General features: G+C 46.0%; 1 protein-coding gene across 4 annotated transcripts in view; it reads right to left on the bottom strand.

The window, feature by feature from the left end:
* The window catches only part of MTCL3 (MTCL family member 3), a 34691-nt gene extending 14033 nt beyond the window's left edge, over positions 1–20658 (bottom strand). For all 4 annotated transcript variants that reach the window (XM_072855822.1, XM_072855820.1, XM_072855821.1 and 1 more), the window contains exons 1-4: positions 20132–20658; positions 16893–17890; positions 16309–16533; positions 12694–12852 (exon numbers count right to left, since the gene is read on the bottom strand). In XM_072855822.1, the coding sequence (XP_072711923.1) occupies positions 12694–12852; positions 16309–16533; positions 16893–17816 (1308 nt within the window). In that variant the 5' untranslated portion in view covers positions 17817–17890; positions 20132–20658. The remainder of the gene's footprint in view (positions 1–12693; positions 12853–16308; positions 16534–16892; positions 17891–20131) is intronic.
* Between the last annotated feature and the right edge of the window lie 2065 nt (positions 20659–22723).

Genomic DNA, 22723 nt, shown 5'->3' on the forward strand with positions numbered 1-22723 from the left:
CTGTGTTCTGCCTGAGAAGAAAGACAGCTTGGACAGCCCTTGAACTCTCCCTGTTTAACAGAAATAACCTGCAAACCATTTCCTTTCTCCCCTTCCAGAAGTGACCTTTTCTAACCCCTGTATGCTCTGCTGCAAAATGAGAAACTAGATTCTGCTTGTAACAAGTACAGACCACAGAGTTGAGAAAAATCACAGACCAGCTGCAGCTGAAAGGGACCTCTGGAGATCTAGTCCAGTCTCCCTGCTCAGAGCAGAGTCAACTAAAGCAGGCTTCTCAGGGCCATGTCCTGGGGCATTCCTGAATATCTCCAAAGATGGAGACTCCTTCCTCTATAGGCAACGTGTTCGGTGTTTGACCACCTTCACAAAAAAGTTTGCTCTTGTCCTGTCACTGGACACCACTGAAAAGAGTTTCACTCCTTCTTCTTTACACCCTCCTATCAGGTATTTATACACATTGATAAGATTCACCCCACACGCACAGCCCCCTACTCTTCTCCTGTCAGGGCCCTGATGGCACCACAGGCCTTACTTACTGGCCCTGACCAGCCTTGCCTGGGGCCTCCCTACACACCCTGCCCATGGGCCCAGGAGCCCCATTTCAGCTCAGCCCGGGGGCTTCAGGTCCTGCTTGAGCTATGTGAGAGGAGTACTGGTCTCCAGTTCACTGCAGTTGTTCCTGTGCCCAGCCATGGACCCCGTTGATCCACCTGTGAATTGGCTTCCCGGCTTCACCTCAGACCTGCCTCACCATGAACCTGCCTGGTAACCTGGACTCTTGTTTGAACCTGGCCATGACCTCTGGGTCTGCCCTGCTCACCCTGCTGGGGTACTGTGGGACTGGGCCTTGGCAGGCAACACCCCTGCCCCGCCGGCTGTGTTATCCCCCAGAACTCCCCATCCCGCAGGGAGCAGCCAGCCCTTGCTGCTCCCCAACATCTCCTGGCTGAACAGTCCCAGCTCTCTCAGCCACCCCTCATTTGAAACATGCTCCAATCCCTTAATCGTCTTCACAGCCCTTGCTGCAGTATGTCCATGTCTCTCGTACTGAGGAGCCCAGCACTGGACCCGGCACTCCAGGTGTGGTGTCACCAGTGCTGAGCAGAGGGGAAGGATCACCTCCCGTGACCTGCTGACCTCATCCAGGTCGGTAATGAAGATGTTAAACACCACTGGCCAAGTGTTGACCCCTGGAGTCCTCCCTGAGGGTGTTAATAGGCCTTCATTACCCAGATGAGCTTCACCTGGGCCTTCCACCCACAGCCCTGCCCGTGGGCCAAGGAGCTCCACCTAACCTCAGATCTGGACCTTAAGTCCCTACCTGAACTATGTTGTGGCTGTATCCAGCTCTGTCATAGCTGTGCATGACCATGGACCCTCTTGATCTTAACGGTCACCTGTGGCCTGACTTTCTGGCTTGACCTTGTACTTGCCTCATGATCACCAGACCTGTGGATTGACTTCCCAGCTTAATCTCAGACCTGCCTTGTCACCACAAACCTGTCAGATGATCTGGACTCTTGGTTGATCCCAGCTGCCGTCCCCAGGCTTGTTCTGGTCACTTTGCTCAGGTACTGTTGAACTGGGCCCTGGCTGGTGGGGTCTATGGGCTGTGTTACTGTGCTTGGCTCCTGGCTCCTAGTCCCTCAGAGCAGCTGGCCCTTGCTGTTCCCTGACAGGTACACCACTAGTCACCAGCCTTCAGATGGACTTTGTGCTGCTGATCACAACTGTTTGAGCCTGGTAGTTCATCAGCCAGTTTTCAGTCAACCTCACTGTCCAGTTATTGAGCCCATACTTCATCAGCTTGTGTAGGAGAATGTTATGGAAGAGGTTCCCTGCACCATTCACCAGTGTGAACACGTTTTCCCTCATCTTCATTTTGCTGCTGATATACCTGTAGAAGCCCTTCTTGTTGCCCTTTAAGGTCCCTCACTAGATTCAGCTCCAGGTGGGTTTTGGCTTTTCTAACCCCACCCCATATGTTGTGACAGTGTCTCTACATTCCTCTAGGATCACCTTCACTTGATTTCCTGCACACTAGGATGGAGCATTCAAAAATTTACAATGCTGCAACCAATAGCCTCACCACACTGCATGATCTTTTATTTTTAAGTGCACTGGAGACGAATGCAAGAGACATCATCGAGCATTTGCAACAAAACATTTAAGTTGGGTTGCCTCTTTTTTATGGAGGGGGGAGAAAGATGGCTTAGGCAACAACTTTGGAAGAAAAGGACCAAGATTTACAGCCCAATCAGAAGCCCAGAGTAGCACACTACATCTTTTGCATCCTACTATATGCCATTAGGATCCTAGTTATCAAACAGTATCATCTCTCCTTCAGGAACTGCTTATTAATCATGTATAGCAGCACAGAAAGAAGCTATACTTGCTTCACTTGGCTTTTCTGATTCTGTAAGTAGTGGGTACTTTATGCTAGCCACCTAAGTTCTCAGAACCATAATTCTGAAGAAATAATGAGTAATATATTGAACAGTAAATATGGCAATTTCTGTGATAGTTTTGTTGCATATGGCTCTGTTGTCTGTGTTCCCATATGAGGTCTTGCCAGTATCTCTGACCTTTTTTTACACTGGAAACTGCACTGAGGTTACTCCCTGAAGGTCCATGACATGCTCCAGAACAGCCATCTGTACTATGACATGACAACGTTCTCCTTCCTCACACTGGCAGCTGAGTTCAGCCAAAACACAGGACAGTGCTTACCTCCATGGTGCTACTTTCTGCTTACTCTCCTAAAGCCAGGACAAGCTACCTAGGGCTGTGAGGCTCTGCCAAAGAGCCATCAGGAACACAGGCACCTGAAAGACACCCTAGGAAGTTCTATTTGCAGAATAACTAGTAAATCTATCAGGCTACAGAGTGCCCTGGTTTTTTAGCTGTAGACTTGCTAGCAGCACCAGAGAATGTAAACACAGAAAATTGTTTCATGTGGGGTTGCTCAAGAGCTCAATTTAAGACTATGAGAAAGACAGCCCTGAAGCCAGCAGTGAGCACATGCACTAGAGAGAAACAAAGCTATGGTAATTTTCCTTTCAGTCTGAAACAAGCTCAGCTTTGACCTGTATCAGCACATTGAAAATGCTCTGTTTTTCCAGGTGTTTCTTTGAAGGGACTGGTGCATTTAAGCAGTGGACTGAACACAGTGGTGTAAGGGACAGAAATCATTTATTACTATTATTCATCAAAGCCTTGGTGAGACTTCCAGGCAGATTATGACATTTGGTGTATATTGATGCCATACAAAAACATGTAACTAGACCTCTGGTACAGCACTTGAAAAATGTCTCTCTTCTGCCTCCATAAAGCCTTCCAGCTGATAGAAAGCAATTATGCAAAGTCATCTGGATTTCTTCTAAATCTAGAGAATCCTGGCCTACCTCTATACTCCCATTCATGCTTTTGTAGCAGTACGAAGAGGTTGAATTTGTCCTCTCTATCGTGCAGTTGAACTTGTCCTCTCTATTGTGCAATCTCTTTCTTTAAGAAACTAAGCAAATCATACACAGTGTCTTACAAAAAAATTCCAGAGACCTACCAAAAATGACAAAATGGGCATAAATAAAATGATAGTTGAATTTAAAGATAGTAGAATTTAAAAAGCATAATATATTATTAAAAAACTTAAGCAAAACAACAACAAAAGAACCAGTGTGGGTTATGTACTGTCTATGGATACAACTATGGATACAACTGTGAAAGGTAGCATGATAGCTATCGAAAAGCCAGCTATACCAGGGAGCTCGTTTTTACATTTTTAGGTTACCTGACAACTTTTTCTTTCATCTGAGCAATCGAGTTGGTACCTCTATGTCTAAATTGCGTGTATGGACACTTGAATGTCCATTTGAGTAAAGAAATACTGAAACAGGAAAGTGCAAAAATAAAAACTTGTCTTTTGTGATTGAGGACCATTACAGAGTCCTAAAACCTTTGTCTTTTCCTAGAAAATAAATAAACTTCTCAGGCTTACAAACAGCACAATGCCAACAAATGATTAGGCGATGACTGCATATAAACCAAGCAAAACTGGATTTCCCAAACCGTCCTCCATTTGTTAATGTGGTATCGTACTTTGAGGACCTTATTGAACTCAGTAGCAAGATCGCGTACTTCAGTAATAAGATATAAAAGGCCTTCTTTCTCCTTTAGATCTCAAGGAATTCATACCCTAAAGTCTGTAGCAAGAGAGATAACATCTTTTCCAGCCTGCCCCACTGTGAGTTCACGCTCACAAACCATTTTCTCTAGTAACTAGTTACCATCCACCACCTGAGCCACAGTTACCGCACTGTCCATTACTCCCACAGACAACTGGACATGCCAGTTGTGTTGGCTTTGTCACTGCTGGTGATTGCCCCTTGCCAGTAATTCTCAGCAGTAAGAATTCACATGGCAGCAATGGACTGGACTTGCTGTTCTGTGTCTCACTTGCCATCTCATCTGTCTCTATACCAAGCCAGAGACCCTTTGCCTAGTTTTTACACTAGCAAATGAAATGGTCAGGGACTGTTCTCAGGACGTGATGCCAGCTGGCACTCCACAATTCAGTCTCCTTTCAGCTAAAATGACAATACAGCTAAACTTCCCTACAGCTTCCTTCCAAACAAGCAGGACCACATCCAAACTGTCAGTCAGGAATAAGCTCTGACCCAGGCTAGACCCCAAGTCATGCCCAAGCACTGAAGCAGTGGTAGCTGATCTAGGCCAAAACCATCCAAGGGATGTGCTAGCAATCACTTGTCAGTGTGTGGGCCCTTCCTTAGCCTGATTTACTTTACAAATATAGTTTTTGACTAATGGAAGCAATTCTGTAGCAAAGAACAACTTTGAGAAGAATGATCCAAGCAAAAAGGGTCCTGAGACCAGGATGTAGGGACTCATGTCCTTTCTCTAAACATAGTTTCTATGTGTTTGGAAACTCAGCTCTTATTCTGTGCTTCCGTTCTGGTCAGGTTTTTTTTAAGATGGTCATTACTTTTTTTTTCTTTAAAATAGAGCTTACTGCAAAGAGACTGTGATTTTACCTGAAGACTGTATGTAGTATCAATAAGAACTTTGACAAGAGAACTTGCAAATCTAAGGCTGCTGATATCCATCACAGAAAGGAAGGAAAACAAGGTAACATGCTGCCACAAGGAAGGAACTCCCATGCCCCCATCAAACCAGAGTAGCAGCATTATGTTTACAGATTCAAAAGAACTGATCAAACGTAACTTTATTTGGTGATGGCTAAATTCTGTTTTAAACATATTCCAGATAGATACACTCTCTTTCACTACAGTTGCCACTCTTTCATTATTACTTCACCATTAGCAAGCAATCCTGCCACTCCTTTTACATATCCTTGCAAATTTTAAGACAATTCAATAGGAATCCACAAAGCAGCACACCAGCTTCAATTACTCTGAAAAAAAATCCCCTCGAGGCATCTTTACTCACAAAACCTCTTCACAATAAGATATTTATGGAGTTTTATTCATTTGAAATCATTCACTATTTATTACATATGTTTTGGAGCTATATTATTATTGACCATTAGGCTGTTTATTTTCAGTTTTGATAAACTGTCTTGAAGCAAATGGCTCATGTGAATTGCTGATGGCTGATACATAATTAAAATGTAATTTTATGAGGTTTAAGTGTAAACTACTTCTCAAATGCACGTATTTTTTTTCCTGTTTATGGCATGACATTTTCAGAGAATTACAACAGATTTTGTAACAGAAATTAATTTATTTCTCCATTATGATTCTTTTCTCATATTCAAAGAACTAAACTGAAGCAGACTCTGCTTATCCTGCTCACTGTGAAATCGCAGTGTGCTCTGAGCAAAGATGGCAGAGTCACACCCTCACAGATGATGAATAGCATCCCTGCTGAGTACTGTTTTTAAAGGAACAAAATATTTGGGCAGGATACCAAAGGTAACAGAATTTCACTTAAGCAAGTCTGACAGAAGTAACTGGGGGTTCTGCATCTGCAGAGATGTGGCGCTTAGAGAAGCACTGAGCCACGCTTGGGGACAGAGGACCTTTTTGCTTTTTCCTGTATAAACTCAGGCAGAGACTTGTTTCTCATCTCTTTTTTAAAAAGCCTCCTCATTATCCTGTTGTTCTTTTCACCAAAGCAAACTGAATTTTCATGAGGCAACAAACTGAGATTCCAGATCACACAAACCCTCTGCTTAAAGGTACTTTTAGTAGAAATGTTGCTCATAGACTTGGTATTTTGGTCCTCCAACAGACCCCAGGAAGGAACTGGGTTGTGAGAGACTTAGTAAATCCTTCCCTGCTGCCATCTGGTGCCAGGAGCAAGTAAATTACTGTAATTTTTCGAAGAGTACCGCTTACTACACTGATCCTGTGAAGTTGATCAGCTACATCTGCAGGCATACTAGCGTCTCATCTCTCTCTACCTTGTCCCTACTCCCTCCATCACTAGCTGTCTGAAATGAGGCTCAAACTCTGAAGAGAAATGAAAAGGTGAGATGCAATTAGGAAGTGCTTGAGAGACAGTATGATGCAGGAGGCTCAAACTTTCCCTTTCAAAGCAGCACAACCAAGTATCCATCTCCAGTGACTTGTATGCATGCAGCATGGGAATCAAATAGAAGCCAGAAATCCATGCACAGTTACAGAGCTGTAACCTCACTGGGATCACAGAGACATGATGGGACAGCTCACATGCCTGGAGTGCGGCCATGGATCAATACAAACTCTAAAGGTGAGGAAGAAGGGTTGTGCTCTACACAAAAGAGCAATTCAATTGCACATAGCATTGCCTTGTAACGGGTGATGGGCCACCTGCGAGCTATGGGTAAGAATCAGAGGACAGAGAAGCATGGGTGGCATCATTTGGGTCATCTTCTACAGACCATCTGATGAATAAGAGGAAATAGATAAAGTGTTTTTCAGACAACCAGAAGAAGTGACATGATTTCTGTAATGGATTGAAGACAATTTTTGGCACAGCTGATAAACAAGTCAGCTGTGAGAATCATTTTGATGGACCTCTTGCAAATAAGGAAGCACTGGTCAGGGGTTTGACGGCCAGTGGTAGCACTGGCAGCCCCAGCTGTGAGATGGTGAAGTTTAAGGTCCTGAGAGAAAGGACCAAGACAAATAGCGGACGAGAAAGTTTTGATTCTGAAGGCATCCAAAAATGTAATGCTGCTGTTGGAAATGCTGCAAGCCACTACCCATTATGAGACTTGTTTCCAGTTCCTTACAACCTCACCACATTTTAAATGTTGCAGATTTTCCACGCCGAGCATCTGTCTCAGGAGAAGTTATCAACATTGTTAATATTTTGTAAAATTTCAGCAAAATTATTCAGCTCTTTCCAAGAAGAGAATATCCTGGTTTGCTCATATCAAATTATTCTAGCAACTGTTCTTTTGAGAAGTTCCAGTATGCCTGTGCTCTGGAACATTTTTGTATCTGTATACAATATATACCTCATACTTTTCTAATTCATCCAAATCATGACTGGCCAAACCATAACCTTTCAGAAATCTTCCATTCCTATACACTACCAGGTAATTATTTCTTGGAGTTTACCAGTTTAAGTTGCTGAAAATTCTGTGTTTACAAACTACCACATCCTCTCCCACCCCAGCTATCAATCTGCACATTTTCTCCAGGTGATAGATTATGTTCCAACTCCAGGCCAGAAGGCAAAGCCTAACTTGTCCTGCAATTGTTGCTCCATGTGGGTCTAGATAAAGCTGAAGCTAGGCATTAGAACCGGAAACCTTTTCTCCAGTGCTCAGTGATACAGTTGCTGTTTCCTAGCACAGTGAGTGATCCCCCACTGCTCTCAGTCCAGGTGCAAAAGTGAAGAGCTAAGGCTTGGAAACAAGGAAAGGAACACAACGAACCAAGGAAGCTGACAGATTTGCATGAGGGGGTGGAAGAATCAGGGGAAAAGGACAAATTTTGCAGAAGAGAGAAGCTGTAACGAAGAAATGAGGATAATATACTTGGAGTAGAATAAGAGGAAAATGAACTGGAAAAGACTTGAAATCCAGAGAGGAGATGAGACACTTATGAAGAGCTGGAAGGATGCAGGGAAGGAGGGAATAGGAGGGGGAAGGACAAGACTGGGACTTGGGAACCAGAAGACAGCAAAACAGCCACTGCTACAAGACACACCAAAAAAAAAAGAAAGAAAAAATAGACACAGGATCAAGACTGAGAGAGAGAACCTGGAGAATCTGAGACTTTGTGAGTTATAGGAGAAAGACTAGAAATAAGTGGTTGTAGTTAAATGGCAGGAGAAGATGCTTAGAGAGAGAAAGGGCTGTCAGAAAGGAGAGACACTGGATTTTTATCAAAGAGACATAGTGGGCAAGCTGATATTGGTGATCAAGGGGACTGGGATGGGATCATCCCTTACCAGTTCTTTTCATAGCTCTCCAATTTTTGGTTTGGGGCGGGGGTTGGTGTTTGGTTTTTTGTTGGTTGGGGTTTTGTTTTAACAGAAGCTTTTGTTGTGAAATTTCCAGCTACCCTCCTGATTTCTGTGCAGCCTGAGCACTGAGAGATGTATGGAGAGCTAATCTGTGCATAAACAGGGCAGGCAAAGCTTGCAAGAGTAAGCAGAAAAGTGTAATTACTTTCCCGTGGTCCCACAGCAGGTTAGTATCAAAATCAGGAACAGAATTCAGATCCCTCCTCCCAGCTCCACTGCCCAGTTCTCCGGACCTGCTGCCTTCTTCCATTTCCATGCAGCGTACAAAACAGACTGACTGACAAGACAGGCACCACTCCAGCAAAACACAGACCCATATAGGGAGGCATAAATTCCTCTGCTTGCAGTCTGAACTGATGGGACAAAAGACATCTCTAGTTCACGTGACGTGTAGCCATGGTTATCTCAAGCTCTGTATCTGAGCCAATAACCTATGCTTAGAAGAAAATGGTAGCTTGACAACATGACCCTAACGTGGCTGTAAGAACTGAGCTGTTTTGCATCTGCCCAGCTTGGAGCACTAGCAGAGCACTTTATTTCTATCCAGAAAGACATATGTCTCTGAAAAACACTGTGCCTCTTGCAATTATGTATCTGCATTGCAATGAGGATTTGTAAAGCCCAGTGTCCAGTACATCTGTCATTTTCTCCCCTACTTAATTTGCCTCACAACAAACCATCTAAAGCATGGCTAACTGGGCATTTCCTACATAGCTCTAGCAAATGAATGAATTCTTAGTTCATACTATTACCATGAAAAGCTCTACAAGAGTTAGCTAAGCCTTAACAAACAGTTACCATCAAATTAATGAACATTAATTAATTAATTAACGGACAACTCATCAACAATTTTTTTTCTAACTGAAAAAATTACATCTAGCTACAGTTGGTGTCTCTTTCTTCTAGGAAACAATTTCTCTAGTTTGTTTTCAGCTTCCCAAAAAGCATTACAATTAATAATAACAAATAATAAAGAGGAAATCAGTAGCAGTTGCTACAAATAAATTCCAAGAAGTGACAATGCAGATTAAAAATCATGTGTTTCTGTGTGGATGTATGCAGGAATAATGCTAAATGAAATAGCTGCAGGTTGGGGGACCGAAAGTAAAAGTAGCTGATAGAAAATGTATGCTTTGCTGAAACACCTTCAAAATCCTGGATGCTTGCAAGCTTCTGCTGCTATCAACAACAACTTCCATTTGTCATGGAATATGTCATAATTATTTTTTTCAAAAGCTCCAAACCAAGAAAGTAAACAGAAACTATCTCTCTGTATTAATGGCAAATACATTCACAAGTGTATATACATAAAAACGTTCACTGGAGAACTCTAGATTTGTCTCTGCACAAACACATCTGCTAGCATTTACCTTTTTATACATGTTTCCAGTCAAGTCTACCATGTTTTTTAAAACAATACAGAGTCTACACTCAGAGAACTTTGGCTTTGGTCCTGCTCTAGAGACTACCTAACAAAAAATTATGCTTCTGCCTCCAACATTTTCTATGAAGTCTTTTAACCGTTCTCTGCTATCTCACACTGTTCATTAGAAAAGGAGAACAAATTTCCCATGGCAGTTATACATAAAAAGATTTTAAGAAGAGCGGGAAGGTTTGTGTTTTTGCAGTACATTTGATGACATAAAAGTACAGAAATCAGTCATTACATACTCTGAGCACTGTTACTATGCTATAAAATAAAAATGCTTCATTGTCTTTGGAGATTAACTCTCCCATAAATTCGTATCTCAGTAAAGTGAAGATCACAATTCAGACAAAAGGTCTTGACTCTGCATTCCTATTTATGCTGAGTAGAACTTCCTTAAGCAGGAGGTTGCATTAGTTATAATGGCTGTACTGAAACAAGAAAGGGTTGTAAACCCATGAAACTGGAGGAAATAACTCACAAGCAAAGAGAAAATTAACATTATGACTATCTGACAATGACGTTTAAGATGCATGAAACCTCTGATTGCCAAAGAAGAAGAAAAGGTATCTGTCACAGAAAAATTCTAATGCACTTCAGCCTGCTTTGGGTTGTTCTCATGGTTGTTTCATGTTAATATTTTCATAGCTTCTTCACAGATTCTAAATTTAAAATCTGTAAGAATTAGTATTCTTCACCAGCATCCTTCCATCAGTCCCCCAAGTCATGGCATGCTTGCAAAGTGCATAATAATTTGGCTTCACTTCAAACTTGCTTTTCTCTGACTTGCACCTCCTCAACCATCCTCCAACTTCCCCCATGCTGTGCTGAAAGTCCTAGCCTGAAAAGCAGCCTTCTCCTACTGAAAGGGACTCAGTAGCCTGTTTGAAATACATAAATGAAAACTCCTGCCTAATTATGATGACGCATATAATGACTGGGCAAGGCAGTTCTCCTCTCCAGTTCAGTATAAGGATGTATTTCTGACTCTTTGTCCACTCCACCTCTGCTCTGGTGTAAAGTCTTCCTGCATTTTTCCATCCTGACTCAGTGCTCCCATTCTGTGCCAATGGGAATCATCCATCTGTTTCAGCTTCATGAAAATAGTGTTGTGTAGAAGAGCCCCTAGCTTAAACATGAAACCTTCCTTTCTTCTGGAGTCTTAAGTATCCTTCCATTGATACCAAGAGCAAAGACAGAAAGGGGCAAATACCCAAGCTAGAGAAGGAAGTGGAGAGCAGTATGAGAGCAGCAGAACCATAGTTCAGCATAGTGGGCCACAGGGAAGAATCAGGATAAGGAGAAAGTGACTACTGATGACAGAGGCGAAGCAGCCTATTTATTGGATTAATTTCCTGCAGGTACCTAGCTCCCAAAGAGTGTAAGCTATTAAATTGCCACTACACTTCATTGTAATCTGAAGATCCATAAGAAGAAGCAAGGCAACAGAAACTTACTGTGGTACAACCTATCACAGGGCAGGAGGAAAGGATCCAGAAATGGGAATCTACAAGAAAGTAGAGTCTGAACGGATAGGAATAATGGAAAATTTGGAGTAAAGCCAAGCTTAACAACAAGTTGTAAGGATAATTACAGAAAGATCATGCTCTCATAAAGAAGATGGTCCCGGAAACTGAGTTGTAGTTGATGGCAGAAACCTGAGTGAAAACAGAAGAAAGTCTCAGGCAGAGGAGAAGGAAGCCGAATAAGGCTCAGATTTCATGCCCTTTTCAAACCTGTAGTTATCTGAAAAAGCAGTAGAAGGTAGAAAAAAATACTTGCTTATCCTCTACTAGCACATTTGAAATTCAGTTCTGTAAAGAAAACATATGAATATTTTAATACTACATCACTTAAAGTAAGCACTTGCAGTTCCTAAAAATACTATAACTTATCATACAACTGAAAATTTCCTGCCTTTCTTAACAACTGAGGTACATCTCTTCTGCTTCATACAAGATCAAAGTAGACATTGGCATTCCTGCTAGGGCATATTACTAAAAGTCTAAATCAGTGGCATTCATTGAACTTCAAACACTGAACTGGAGAGCTGTTTCTAAAATCTGTTCTGAGAAGTCATTCTTAGTCAACAGTTTCTCTTTTTACTGCATGCTTTGTTATCTCTGTCAGACAGGCTATTACTGCTGTAATACAATTTTCTGTTTACTTAATGGTGCAGTATCTTGCATCTATATAATGGCGAATGGAGTAATTCTGAAGATAAATTAGATATAATGTAAAATTATGCTTAGAATGAAAGGCCAGGTAGAGTCTCTCACTCTCCAATGCTCCCAAAAGAGCATGAGTGAACAAGATGGGGGGAGGTGGCTAGATCCCCAACTCAGTGTGCCTGCTAGTCCCTAGTAGCAGTTAGCAAGGGAAAAATACTGGTCTTCGTAAAAACCCATGGGGAACATAATCTGCAAAGTTAGGTGTCTCTGACTGCCTTCAGCATTCTTTCTGCATGTATCTTAACATAAGTACAATGTCTCGAAGCCTCTGTTACCATCAGTTCCACATTTCCCTCCTTGTATAGAAAAAACAAAGCCACAGTTTGGTTTCTGTTTCGCCTAGGAAACACGGAATATTTTATTTTGTTCTCGGCTTCCCAATCACCAAGCTGTACTTCAGCACTCTTAGCAGCTTTCAACTTTTGCCTGCCATATTTTGTGCCCCCAAAACAAGTTATAGGAAGAAAACCAGTTAGTTCAGCAATAAGAATTTGAGAACTTCAAATACTCTGTGTAGAAGTAAATAGCAACACTAACCTCTTTCATTTTTTCCAGTTCATTCTGTAGTGCTTGTTTGGCAATTTCAACTTCTATAAGCTGCTGTCTTAATTTTTCATTTTCATCTTCTGTTACAGTACGTTTTTCTTCCACGTTTTCTAACTCATGGTGAAGTCTCACCGATACATCTTTTGCAACCTAAATGAAATGAATGATATTTCAAAAGAAAGATTAAAAAAAAAAGAATTACTGCTGCAATGCTTAGTGCCTAAACAACAATTTACACGTTAATTCTGTATGTTTTGATGGAAGCAGTATGAAAGGAAACATGTAGACAAGGACATCCACAGATAGAGTTTTAAGTGATTCCAAATTCAAGCAGATTCCTTCCAAAAAATGGTATATTATTGCTATGGACTTCACTGGAAACCACATTAGACACTAAACCACAACTCCTTCTTAGGTTCTGTTACGTTGACAGTAAAACAGGACCTGCATTATTCCTGGAGACAGTGCAGCATCTATTTTCTCTCAACCACTGCTAGCTTATGTTTTTCAATGCACTAAGGCATATGCCCTTCCAATACTCGACATGCAGAAGCATCTAAAAGCAGGGCCCACCTTCTCCAGGCCTACCCTACCTATGTCTTGTACAGGACCACAAACAGACACATCTTTATTTCAACCCTGCTAGTTTCAATCTCTTTCATGGACAGTTAATCTAAATATCTGGTATTTACTACTACTGGTTAATTTAAAGAGTAAAATATGAACAAACAACATTTTTACTGACCTTGTGTTCACCCAAATTACGTCCAATATTTTAAATGAAAACGAACACTAAGGGTTTTGCTTTTTTCTTTTTTTTAAAATGCATTTTCACAGGAACAGAGTTAAAAGGCACATGTCAAGATCTAATTCCTCTTCTTCACATAAAGTAAGGAGACTTTTGCCATTCAAGCCACTTGTATTGTATTTTGTGAAACCACCAGAAACTATAATCATGCACCAAAAATATTTAAATATACACTAATCATTATTGTGATGGTGATTTAGACACATAGTTCGAAAAGCCTAATTTTCTGCTTTTTTTAGAACATTGGAAAGTATAATTAATCCTTCTTAGCATTAGGTAGGGGAGCTTAAGAGAGCTATCCTTCATGGCTTTCACTAGAACAATCTTTATGTTTGTATGTCAAAGAACTCTCTTTGACATACTAAAACTCTAAAGAAAAAAATAATAATTGCAAGCAAGCAGTCTAGAAGAATCCGATCTATCAGAAAACAGCAGCAGCTAGTGACTCAGCCTCCCCTGACAGGAAACCCAGTGTGTGTGAATTACTGATACAACCCTGCAGTGTAGCACAAGATCATTCAATAACCTCCCCCACTGCACGCACACTCAAGACACATAATGCCCAACAGAAAGAGAGAGTGGAGGGCAATTTCAATTATAACCATACTCCAAAGAGACTGCTGGATGAGCTGAGAATCACACCACAGGGCTATATCTGGATGTCTTTTCCTACAGTTGGTATTCAACTGCTCATCTGGTTGTCCAACCGAAGTGAATGGAAAATCATGGGTGACATTTTTAATAGCATCCTATCAGAATCTGTCTTCAGTCCATAGATACAGTCTGTATCAGTAAATATAACCAAATAACAAAGTCATTACTGGTAGTGATTTTTGGATACAAAATTTGGTGGAGTAACAATTAATGCAGGGAAATCCTACAGAGCATTCTAGATCACATGGGAAATGGGACTCACTTATGCAAGATGCATTTTAATACAGCTATATGCAAGACTGTATCTCTGAAGGATTAAGTCCCCTAATATATTACCCATGCAAAATAGACAACATTATTTTGGATAGAAATTCTTCAGAAGGGGACTTGGGAACTGCAGAGAACTGCACATGAGTTACAATTATGGTTAGCCACCCAGAATTCAATTTGGCAGAAATTTGGCACTAGGCATTCATCCCTACTCCAAAGCAGAACACATTCATGATCTGTGGGAACACTCTGCAAAAACACTATTCCTTTCCAAATAGTCAGTTGTATGGTTATTACAAAAGGCATGGGAGAAATCCTAATTACAGTGAGCTCTTTGTCCAGCTCAACCTAAGGCCTTAGCTAATATCTCCTATACTGCAGGTGAGCACCTCACCAGAGAGTCCATTTCCCTCTGAGGCCCTGCGCATGTATTACTTGCTAATACAAAGTAGCATCGAGCCAACAAAGAAATCAGCTCTGAAGCTGGAATCACAATATTCACTTGGGACATGAAGGCTCACGTTCAAATTCTGCCTGCAAAGGCGCGTGTCTCAACTGTTCACCTAAGCATCATTCTGAGCGTACAAAATGTCCCTTGCTTCAATCAGCAATTCCATCTGGCCCCTGACAAAAGGGTCATTTTGTTTCTGATCAGGAAGACGCTATTTTGTCAAGAGCCACATGAACAGCTGCGCTTACAGAACTGTCATGGCCACAACAGCAAATGTGGGCTTTGAATATGCACAGGAAAGGAATATCAAATAGAAATACAAAGAAGGATATTGGTATTTTAAATGGCATTAGTGAGAAAATTACTGGAACATGTCTTGGACTGGTGTCTACATTTTAATAAGAACGATGAAAAGCTGCAAAATTTTCAGAAAAGATGATCCAAGTCTGCAAACCAGGCTTGGGAATAACAGACTCTCAATCCAATATACTTATCAGAAAGAAGTTTAAGAATGACCTTGTTCCTGATCATGTATTAAATTAGCATTTTCAACTACAGTCCACTGAATCCAACAAGACATAGGTAACTAGTCCTATACAGAGGACAAATGTTGCTACACAGAGGTCTGTACTTCCAGGAGAAATGGAGGGACACCAGTCAACTGAAAAAAGTTTAGGAGTCCTGATTCAGTAGGAACCTTAACGAAGTCTAGTGGATGGAAGCAGAAACTAAACAACTTCCAACTAGTGCAAGAAAGGTGTTCTTTTCTGTAACTGGACCAATCTAGAACGGAGATGATGGATATTTTACCAACAACAATCTTTAAACAAGGACTGAAACTTTTCCTCAACAATGGGCTGTGGTTCATTCAGATGTTATGGATGAAATACAGCTGATTACACATTGAAATCTGATGTGCCTATGGTTTCAGGTGGACGTGGAAAATCCTGCCTTCACTGAAGATAACAGCGGTTTTTGCACTGACACCAACGGAGTCAGGATTTCGTCTTGTGACTCTGCAAGTATTCAATCTACCAGTTCTCTGAAATCTTTACTAAAGAGTACAGTAATCCTCTCAAAGTCAATGGGACAATTCAGTGAGGTTGGTTTAATTTTGCAGCGGTAGAGTATGTTTTGCGTTCATCATAAAAGATCCAAAACCTCTAGATCTTAATTTGTATTTGAATCACTTCTTGCACATTAACTTTACAAAAAATGATTGGACTAAAGCTGAAAACAGCCTACCTACATACCAAAGGGCTTCTATTACCAAGGTAAGCTTGGCCATTGCTATCCTACGAGCTGCACTGGGTGCACGGTGTACGACAGAACTGATGGAAATGCCTGAGTCATGAGGACCGAGAGCACGCTCGTGTCTCCGTCTGAGGCACTCCCTTCCCTTGACACCTGCTCATGTCCATACCTTGAGGTCCTGCTCCATGCTGCGCAAGAGCTCACCGTCGATCTCGCCGGTCTGGGCGTAGCGGAGCCTCTTGCGCTCGGCCTTGCGCAGCCGGTACTGAAGGATCCGGCAGTTCTTGTTGGCTCGCTCCAGTTCGTGGCGCATTTCTTGAAGCTGACAAGCGTCCTCCTCGAAGAAGCTGTCCCTCATCTCATCCATCTCCGTCCTCAGCTCATCTATCTCGTTCTGGCACCGGGGCAAGAAGGGGACAGGGACGCAACAGGTGGGTCAAAAGCACAAATGTCAGCACGTATGGGGGAAGGCAGCCAAAATGGAGCTCCTCCCCGCAGGGACACCAGCTAAATACAACCCAGCTCATTAAAAGCACCGCAACGAAGCAGGGAAGTGCCACTGCCCGCAGGCCCCACGACAGGGCCATCTTAACTCTGCCTCCAGCGCTAGTGCCGGGGGAGAGGGTGGCCGGGGGAAGCCCCTCCCGGCGCGGGGGTGGCGAGGCCGCCCGGCCCCCGCCCGGCCCCGGTTCCCCCCCAGCCCCGCCGCCGCCCCGGCCCCCCCCTGCTGCCACCGCCGCCCCGGCCCCTCACCTTGAGGCTCTCGTTCTCCTCCCGCAGCTTCTCCATCTCTTCCTGCATCTCCTCCTGGAGCTGCGGGCTCAGGGCGCCCTCGGGAGCGCCGCTCCTGCCGCCGCCGCCCGCCTCGCCCTGCCGCAGCCCCTCCGCCCCGGCCGCCGCCATGGCAGAGGGCGAGGAGGCGGAGGCGGCCGGGGGAGGCTCGGCCGGGGCGGCGGCCGCGGAGGCGGAGGCAGCGCTGCCGCTGCTGCTGTGGTTGCTGCCCTTGGTTTGCATCTGGGCGGCCGCCGCCAGCCCCTTCCTGAGGTGGAACTGGATGAGCTCACTTTGCAGGCATCCCTCCTTCCAGTACCCGCCGCCGCCCGCCGCCCCGCGGCCCTTCCCCGCGCCCGAGGAAGATGGAGGCGCCGGGGCCGCCTCCCCCGCGCCCTTCAGCGGAGACCGCCCCGCTTTCCCCCGCCAGTGCTTGGGCGGCGGCGGCGGCTGCGGCGCCACCGCCCCCTCCCGCTCCCCCCCGCCGCCGCCGCCTCCTGCAGGGGGCGCCTCCTCGGCGGCCCGCGGCGCGGCGGGCTCGGCGGCGCGCGGCGGCGGCTCCTCGGCGGCGGCTCTCCCGCCGGCGGCGGGCGGCGGTTCAGCACCGGCGCCGGCCTGGACAGCTCCCGGCGGCCCCGCGCCGCGCGGCGGCTTGTCGGCGGCGCGGCCGCGGGCGGCTCTGGGGGCCTGGCCCGGCGGCGGCCGCGCCGAGGCGGCCTTGGCGGCGGCGGCCGGGGCGCGGGAGGAGGCGGCGGCGGCGGCGGCGGCGGCGGCGGGCGGCGGGCGCGGGGGGTTGTCGCGGGCCCTGGCCGGGGAGGAGGCACGCTGCTGCTTCCTGCCGCTGCTGCCCTCGGGATGCAGGCGAGGCTCGGCGGCGGCGGCGCCCCCTGCAGGCGGCTGGCTCATGGCGGCGGCTATCTCGGGGAGGCGTCCATCACCGGCGGCGTCCTCCGCCTCCGCCGCCGCCGCCGCCCTGAGAGCTGGGGGAGGAGAAGCGGAGAAGACGGTCGGGGTGGGGACGGGGAGGACAGCGCGGGGGCGGCGGGGAGACGGGCTCTCTGGCGGCGCCGGCGGCCGGCGGGCCCTCTCCCTGCCGCCGCAGTGCACCGCCTGCTCCCGAGCCCTGCCCCGCGTCCCGCGGCACCTGCGGGCAGAGCGGCGGCCCGGTCAAACCGGCCGAGGCTGAAGGCCAGCGCCCATCCGGGGTGCGTGGCTTTCGGAAGGGAGTTCACGCTGCACGGCTGAGGCCGAGATCAGTTCCCACTCCGCTTTCATCTAGGGGCGTTTTCCCCCCCTGATGCCGAACCCTTCCCCCTGGGGGCTGCCCCATCACGGGTAAATCTCCATCCATCCACACACAACCTTCCCCCTTGATCGTCCTCGCTGCCTAGCCGAGTACCAGTCTGGGCTGCTGCTGCCCCTGCCTGCCTCCTCAAAGGCCTCTTCCAGGTGTCTGTCACAGCCGACTGGGGAAAGGCTGCTGTACAAAGGGCTGCACACGTGGAAGCAACAACAGATCTCCCTTCAGCTTTGACAGGGACTCTTCCAGGACAAGGTTAGGCCTCCGAAACTTGGGAATCGAGGGCCGTAAAGGAAAGGGGCCCTTCGATCAGCTGCTAAACCCAGATTTGTCCCAGTTTGTTTTCCAGAGGCCCTGTCAGGGCTTAAGACTGATTCAGGTTCGTTACTGGTTATGCTGACATAGGACTGAGCCATAATCACTCCAGCGGATTTTCAAAACAGAGGAAGCAAGGAATACACCCTCACCCAGTACGAGATGTTATGTGGTATTCGCCAAAGGGTGCTCACATGGCAATTTTCCCTCCATAGCGACAAAACTAGAGTTTTCATGGCCACAACAGATTATTAAAAAGGGCTGTTAAAAGCCATATCATGCTGCTAATGTTCTTTAATATATTCTGAAAATAATGGCTATGATCCACAAACTGTTTTCACATAGCCTTTATTCAACTGTCCTTAAAGGGAAAACGTGGGCAAAAGTAGAAACAACAGCATTCCTAGCACGGCCTAACGATTCCCTCCTAGAACACGGCTTAACCATTCCCTACTACAACAGGGAATAAAGAAAGAAACGCGACTGGGCAAAGTCAATGTAGACATTATACCGTACCCTAACAATTGGTTTACTCCCTGGAACGTACTAGACAATGAGGCTGTGTTCGCTCTGCTCTCACTGGCAGGAGCACAGGGTTTCCTCGCAAATGCACTGTCATTATCACCCTGATTTTAACCAATATACTGGAAATGAATGCTCAAAAGAACACAATTTGGCAGAAACTTCCCAGGCATTAATTAGTAAAAAGGGAGCATGGGAGTGTAAACCTATCTAAACTCCCACTTGTATCACAACACTTTCTAACAGATTTGCTTTGCATCTCTACCGACCATCACAAACAGGATTCCCACACTACTGTCGTTCAGAGCTACACAGGTACAAAATGTCACGCTGGAAATCCAAACCTGAAGAAACTGCAAAAAGCCAGGACCCAGCTTAGATCCTGGATCTTACTCATTACTCTGCCTTTTTCCTACTGTTCAAAATTAAATTAAAAATAATAATCGGGGACCCTACGCTACACCTGGATCTTTTCGGGAAGTTTCACTGCAGCAAAGTCACCAGGCTCAGCCGCGATCTGCCGGCAACACAACCCGCACCGTGCATGCCCCCAATTCCAGGACCGCCTACCGCCTACGGTTCAGGTGGCCGATTTTTTTTTTCCCCCCCTCTTTTAACTGGCACAGCGAAAGCCTCGTCCGAGCCCAAGTCCGAAATCTCCGTCCTCACCAAACTCCGCCACACAGCCTCCTTCCCAGAGGCAAACCCACGTGGCGCCAGGACGTGGCGTCTCCGCAGGTTTTCCTGTCGGGAACAGCTGCCCAGGCGGAAAAATGCGGAAATAAACGGCAACAACAAAAGGGAAAAGTCCGCAGCCCGCAGGCAGGGCTGCCCCCGGCCCCGGCCCCGGCCCCGGCCCCCTTCCCCTCGCCGGGCGCCCGCCTCTCCCTCTCCGAGATGCCGGTTCGCAACCGCGGCTTAAGGTTTGGGAGCGCTTCTGCCTTTTGTCCGGGTTTTAAAGGCGCGGGGGGATTTTCGCAGGTCCCCCTTCATACCTGGCGGGTTTGTCGCGTCTGAACCCCGCGTGACATTCCCTTTTTGGCGAAACAAAAAGGCTTGGGTCTGAAGCAGCCGCATTACTCACCACCACTTTGTCTGCTGCCGGGCTGGCGAAATGCATGCACAGAGAGACGGGCACCCGCACACGAGGTACCCGGCGCTGCCAGAGCCTCTCAGGAAAATGAAGCAATATTCATGAGCTGACCTCACTGGGCCTGGGAGACGGAAAGGGGGGGAGGGAGGAAAGCAGCGAAAAGAAAAGATTAAACGGCAAGAACCCCGCCCAGGCCTGAAGGCTGAGTTGCGTCCCCTCATCTATGTGCACATGGTGGAACAGGATCGCAGCGCCAGTGGGGGAAGCAGCAGGCTGCACGCAAGGGATGCGCCCGCTTTCCCTGCCCGATGCATCCCGGCGATCGATTCTGATCAATTATTTAGTGTCCCCTTCAGGGGAGCCTGCTCGGACCAGCCGAGGGATGCCGGGCGCCTTCCGCGCCAGCAGCGGGACGGGAACAGGGTTTTCCTTTGTTCGCTGCCTTCGCCGGCGCTGGCAGCGCGGCGGGTCCCGGCGGCGGCCCACGGGCGGCGGCCCACGGCAGCGGCCCGCGCGGGGTGGGACAAAGGCGGCCCGCTCCGCTCCGCTCCGCGGCGGCCGGGAGCGACCCTGCTCGTAGCGATCCGAGCGAATACAGGACTGGCGTGCCGCTGGGCGTTGCTCGTGTCGTGGGCAAACCCCAGAGGTGGTCATCTCTTTCACCTGTTCGTTTGATCATGAGGTGAATCTGTCTTTGCTCTGAAGCACCTTAGATGGCTCTTAAGACTTCGCGCTTGAAGTCTTGCCCAAATAGAGACAAAGAAAAGCAGGAAGAAAGGCTTCCTTTCCTTGCCTGCCCCTGCCCTCCGAGGAGGGAGCATTTCCATCTGATGGCTGTGCGCGGGACCCACCTGTGTCTGTGTGTCTGCGTGAACACCCCACAAGAACAGGCTGGGGGGAGCAGTGCTCGGGTTGGGGTCCTTCTCATTCCTCCGGCAGCAGCTGGCAGGTCCCGGTGGGGTCCTGGGCTCTGCCTCAGCCCCCGAAGGTGCTTCCTCGGTGGGAGGCCCCGCCTGGCTCAGCACTTTGCTCCAGCCGGGGGGAGACTGGGTTTCCGGGCTGGAAATTCCTCCCAGGGGATAATTAACTGAGGATTTCATGCCCATAGGTATACCAGCATATACATACATGCATACATCTGTACATACATCTACATACAAAATATAGATACACAAATACACTGTACATACATATATACGTGAATGTGTGTGCATACACACATGTGAACACACATATAAAATATACATATCTATGCATGGTTTTATATATTGTATGTACATATATATACGTATCTGTGAGGTCCTTGTGCAGCCCTTGGGGGAGAACAAGCTCGGCGGAGAACAAGCTTAGGGGAGACCAGCTGCCCCTGCCCCACAGTCCTCTCCACCTCTTCTGATACGACAAGCAGGACCCAACACGTCTGAAACAGCATATCCTGAGATTTGGAAAGGTACTCCCCCCCATGCAGATGCATGTCCTCCAGCGTTGAGCCCAGGGACTGCATGAACTGGATATATATAGATGTGATGAGTTGAGGACAATCAGAAAATAGGAAATGGAACATTTATGCTGACGAAGAAAAACACTGGGATGATGGAAAGCTACTTTTAAAATGCATAATATTTAATGATTTGTTAGGCCTTTGAAACTCACAAACATCGACGGCAGTCGTACCAACTAAACAGAATAATTGGCTGAAAACATGAGGAATGAAAATACAAAATATTTCTGGAGCTGAGAAATTTTTCTATGAAAGTGGTGGATAGATTCTGCTAGAACACCTAGGCTTCTTGTCTGAGTGAATACACAGAATAGCAGTGATGAGGTCATCACAATAACATAACATTTCGTCTACACAATATCCTCCCGAAGGACAAGCACAGCAGTCCCTACCTTTGAGCACTGGACAGCAATTAGCATCCTTTCTGCTCCCTTGGTGGATGAGATCCCTGGATGGACTTTCCGCAGTAAACCAAAAATGGGGTGTGATGACATCTCATAGCACCTACAAGTTTTATTGAGCTTTTGGGAAGATACAGATCCTTATTTTCTCGTAGTAGTGTCTAAATAAAAACCAGGTCATTTGACTATCTTAATCCATATTGTCAGGCCATATGTCTGATAGTAGAGACTAATCTTATGGTAGAAAAATTTACCCATCTCTCAGTATTGTTTGGGAATGTTGACTTTATTCTCAAAATTTCTATTCTGGCTAAAACTTCAGTGCTGACACAGTTATAAAAATTGACATGGGCACAAAAATGCTTCTACTCATATCATTTACTCTTCTGGGAGGAATAGGTATCATCTACACAAGCTAAAGCAGTCTTTTGCTAATAAAAGCTGTATTTCCATTAGGAAATCTGCTGCTAGATCTCTGTAGGCATTTTACATCACCAGCAGGTCATGATATAATAGATACAATAACTATATCTACCCCAGAATAAGTCCAGTATGAACAGGCCTATACGGAAAAGTTAATACAGTAAAGTTCCATTTATGATCAGATTTTGTAGACTCTCTAAAAACCTGTGGATGGAAATAATACACAGAAAGAAAGATGTTAACTTAACATAGAAAACA

The sequence above is a fragment of the Ciconia boyciana genome, chromosome 3 (assembly GCF_034638445.1).
Source record: "Ciconia boyciana chromosome 3, ASM3463844v1, whole genome shotgun sequence".
In the NCBI taxonomy this organism is placed as follows: domain Eukaryota; kingdom Metazoa; phylum Chordata; class Aves; order Ciconiiformes; family Ciconiidae; genus Ciconia; species Ciconia boyciana.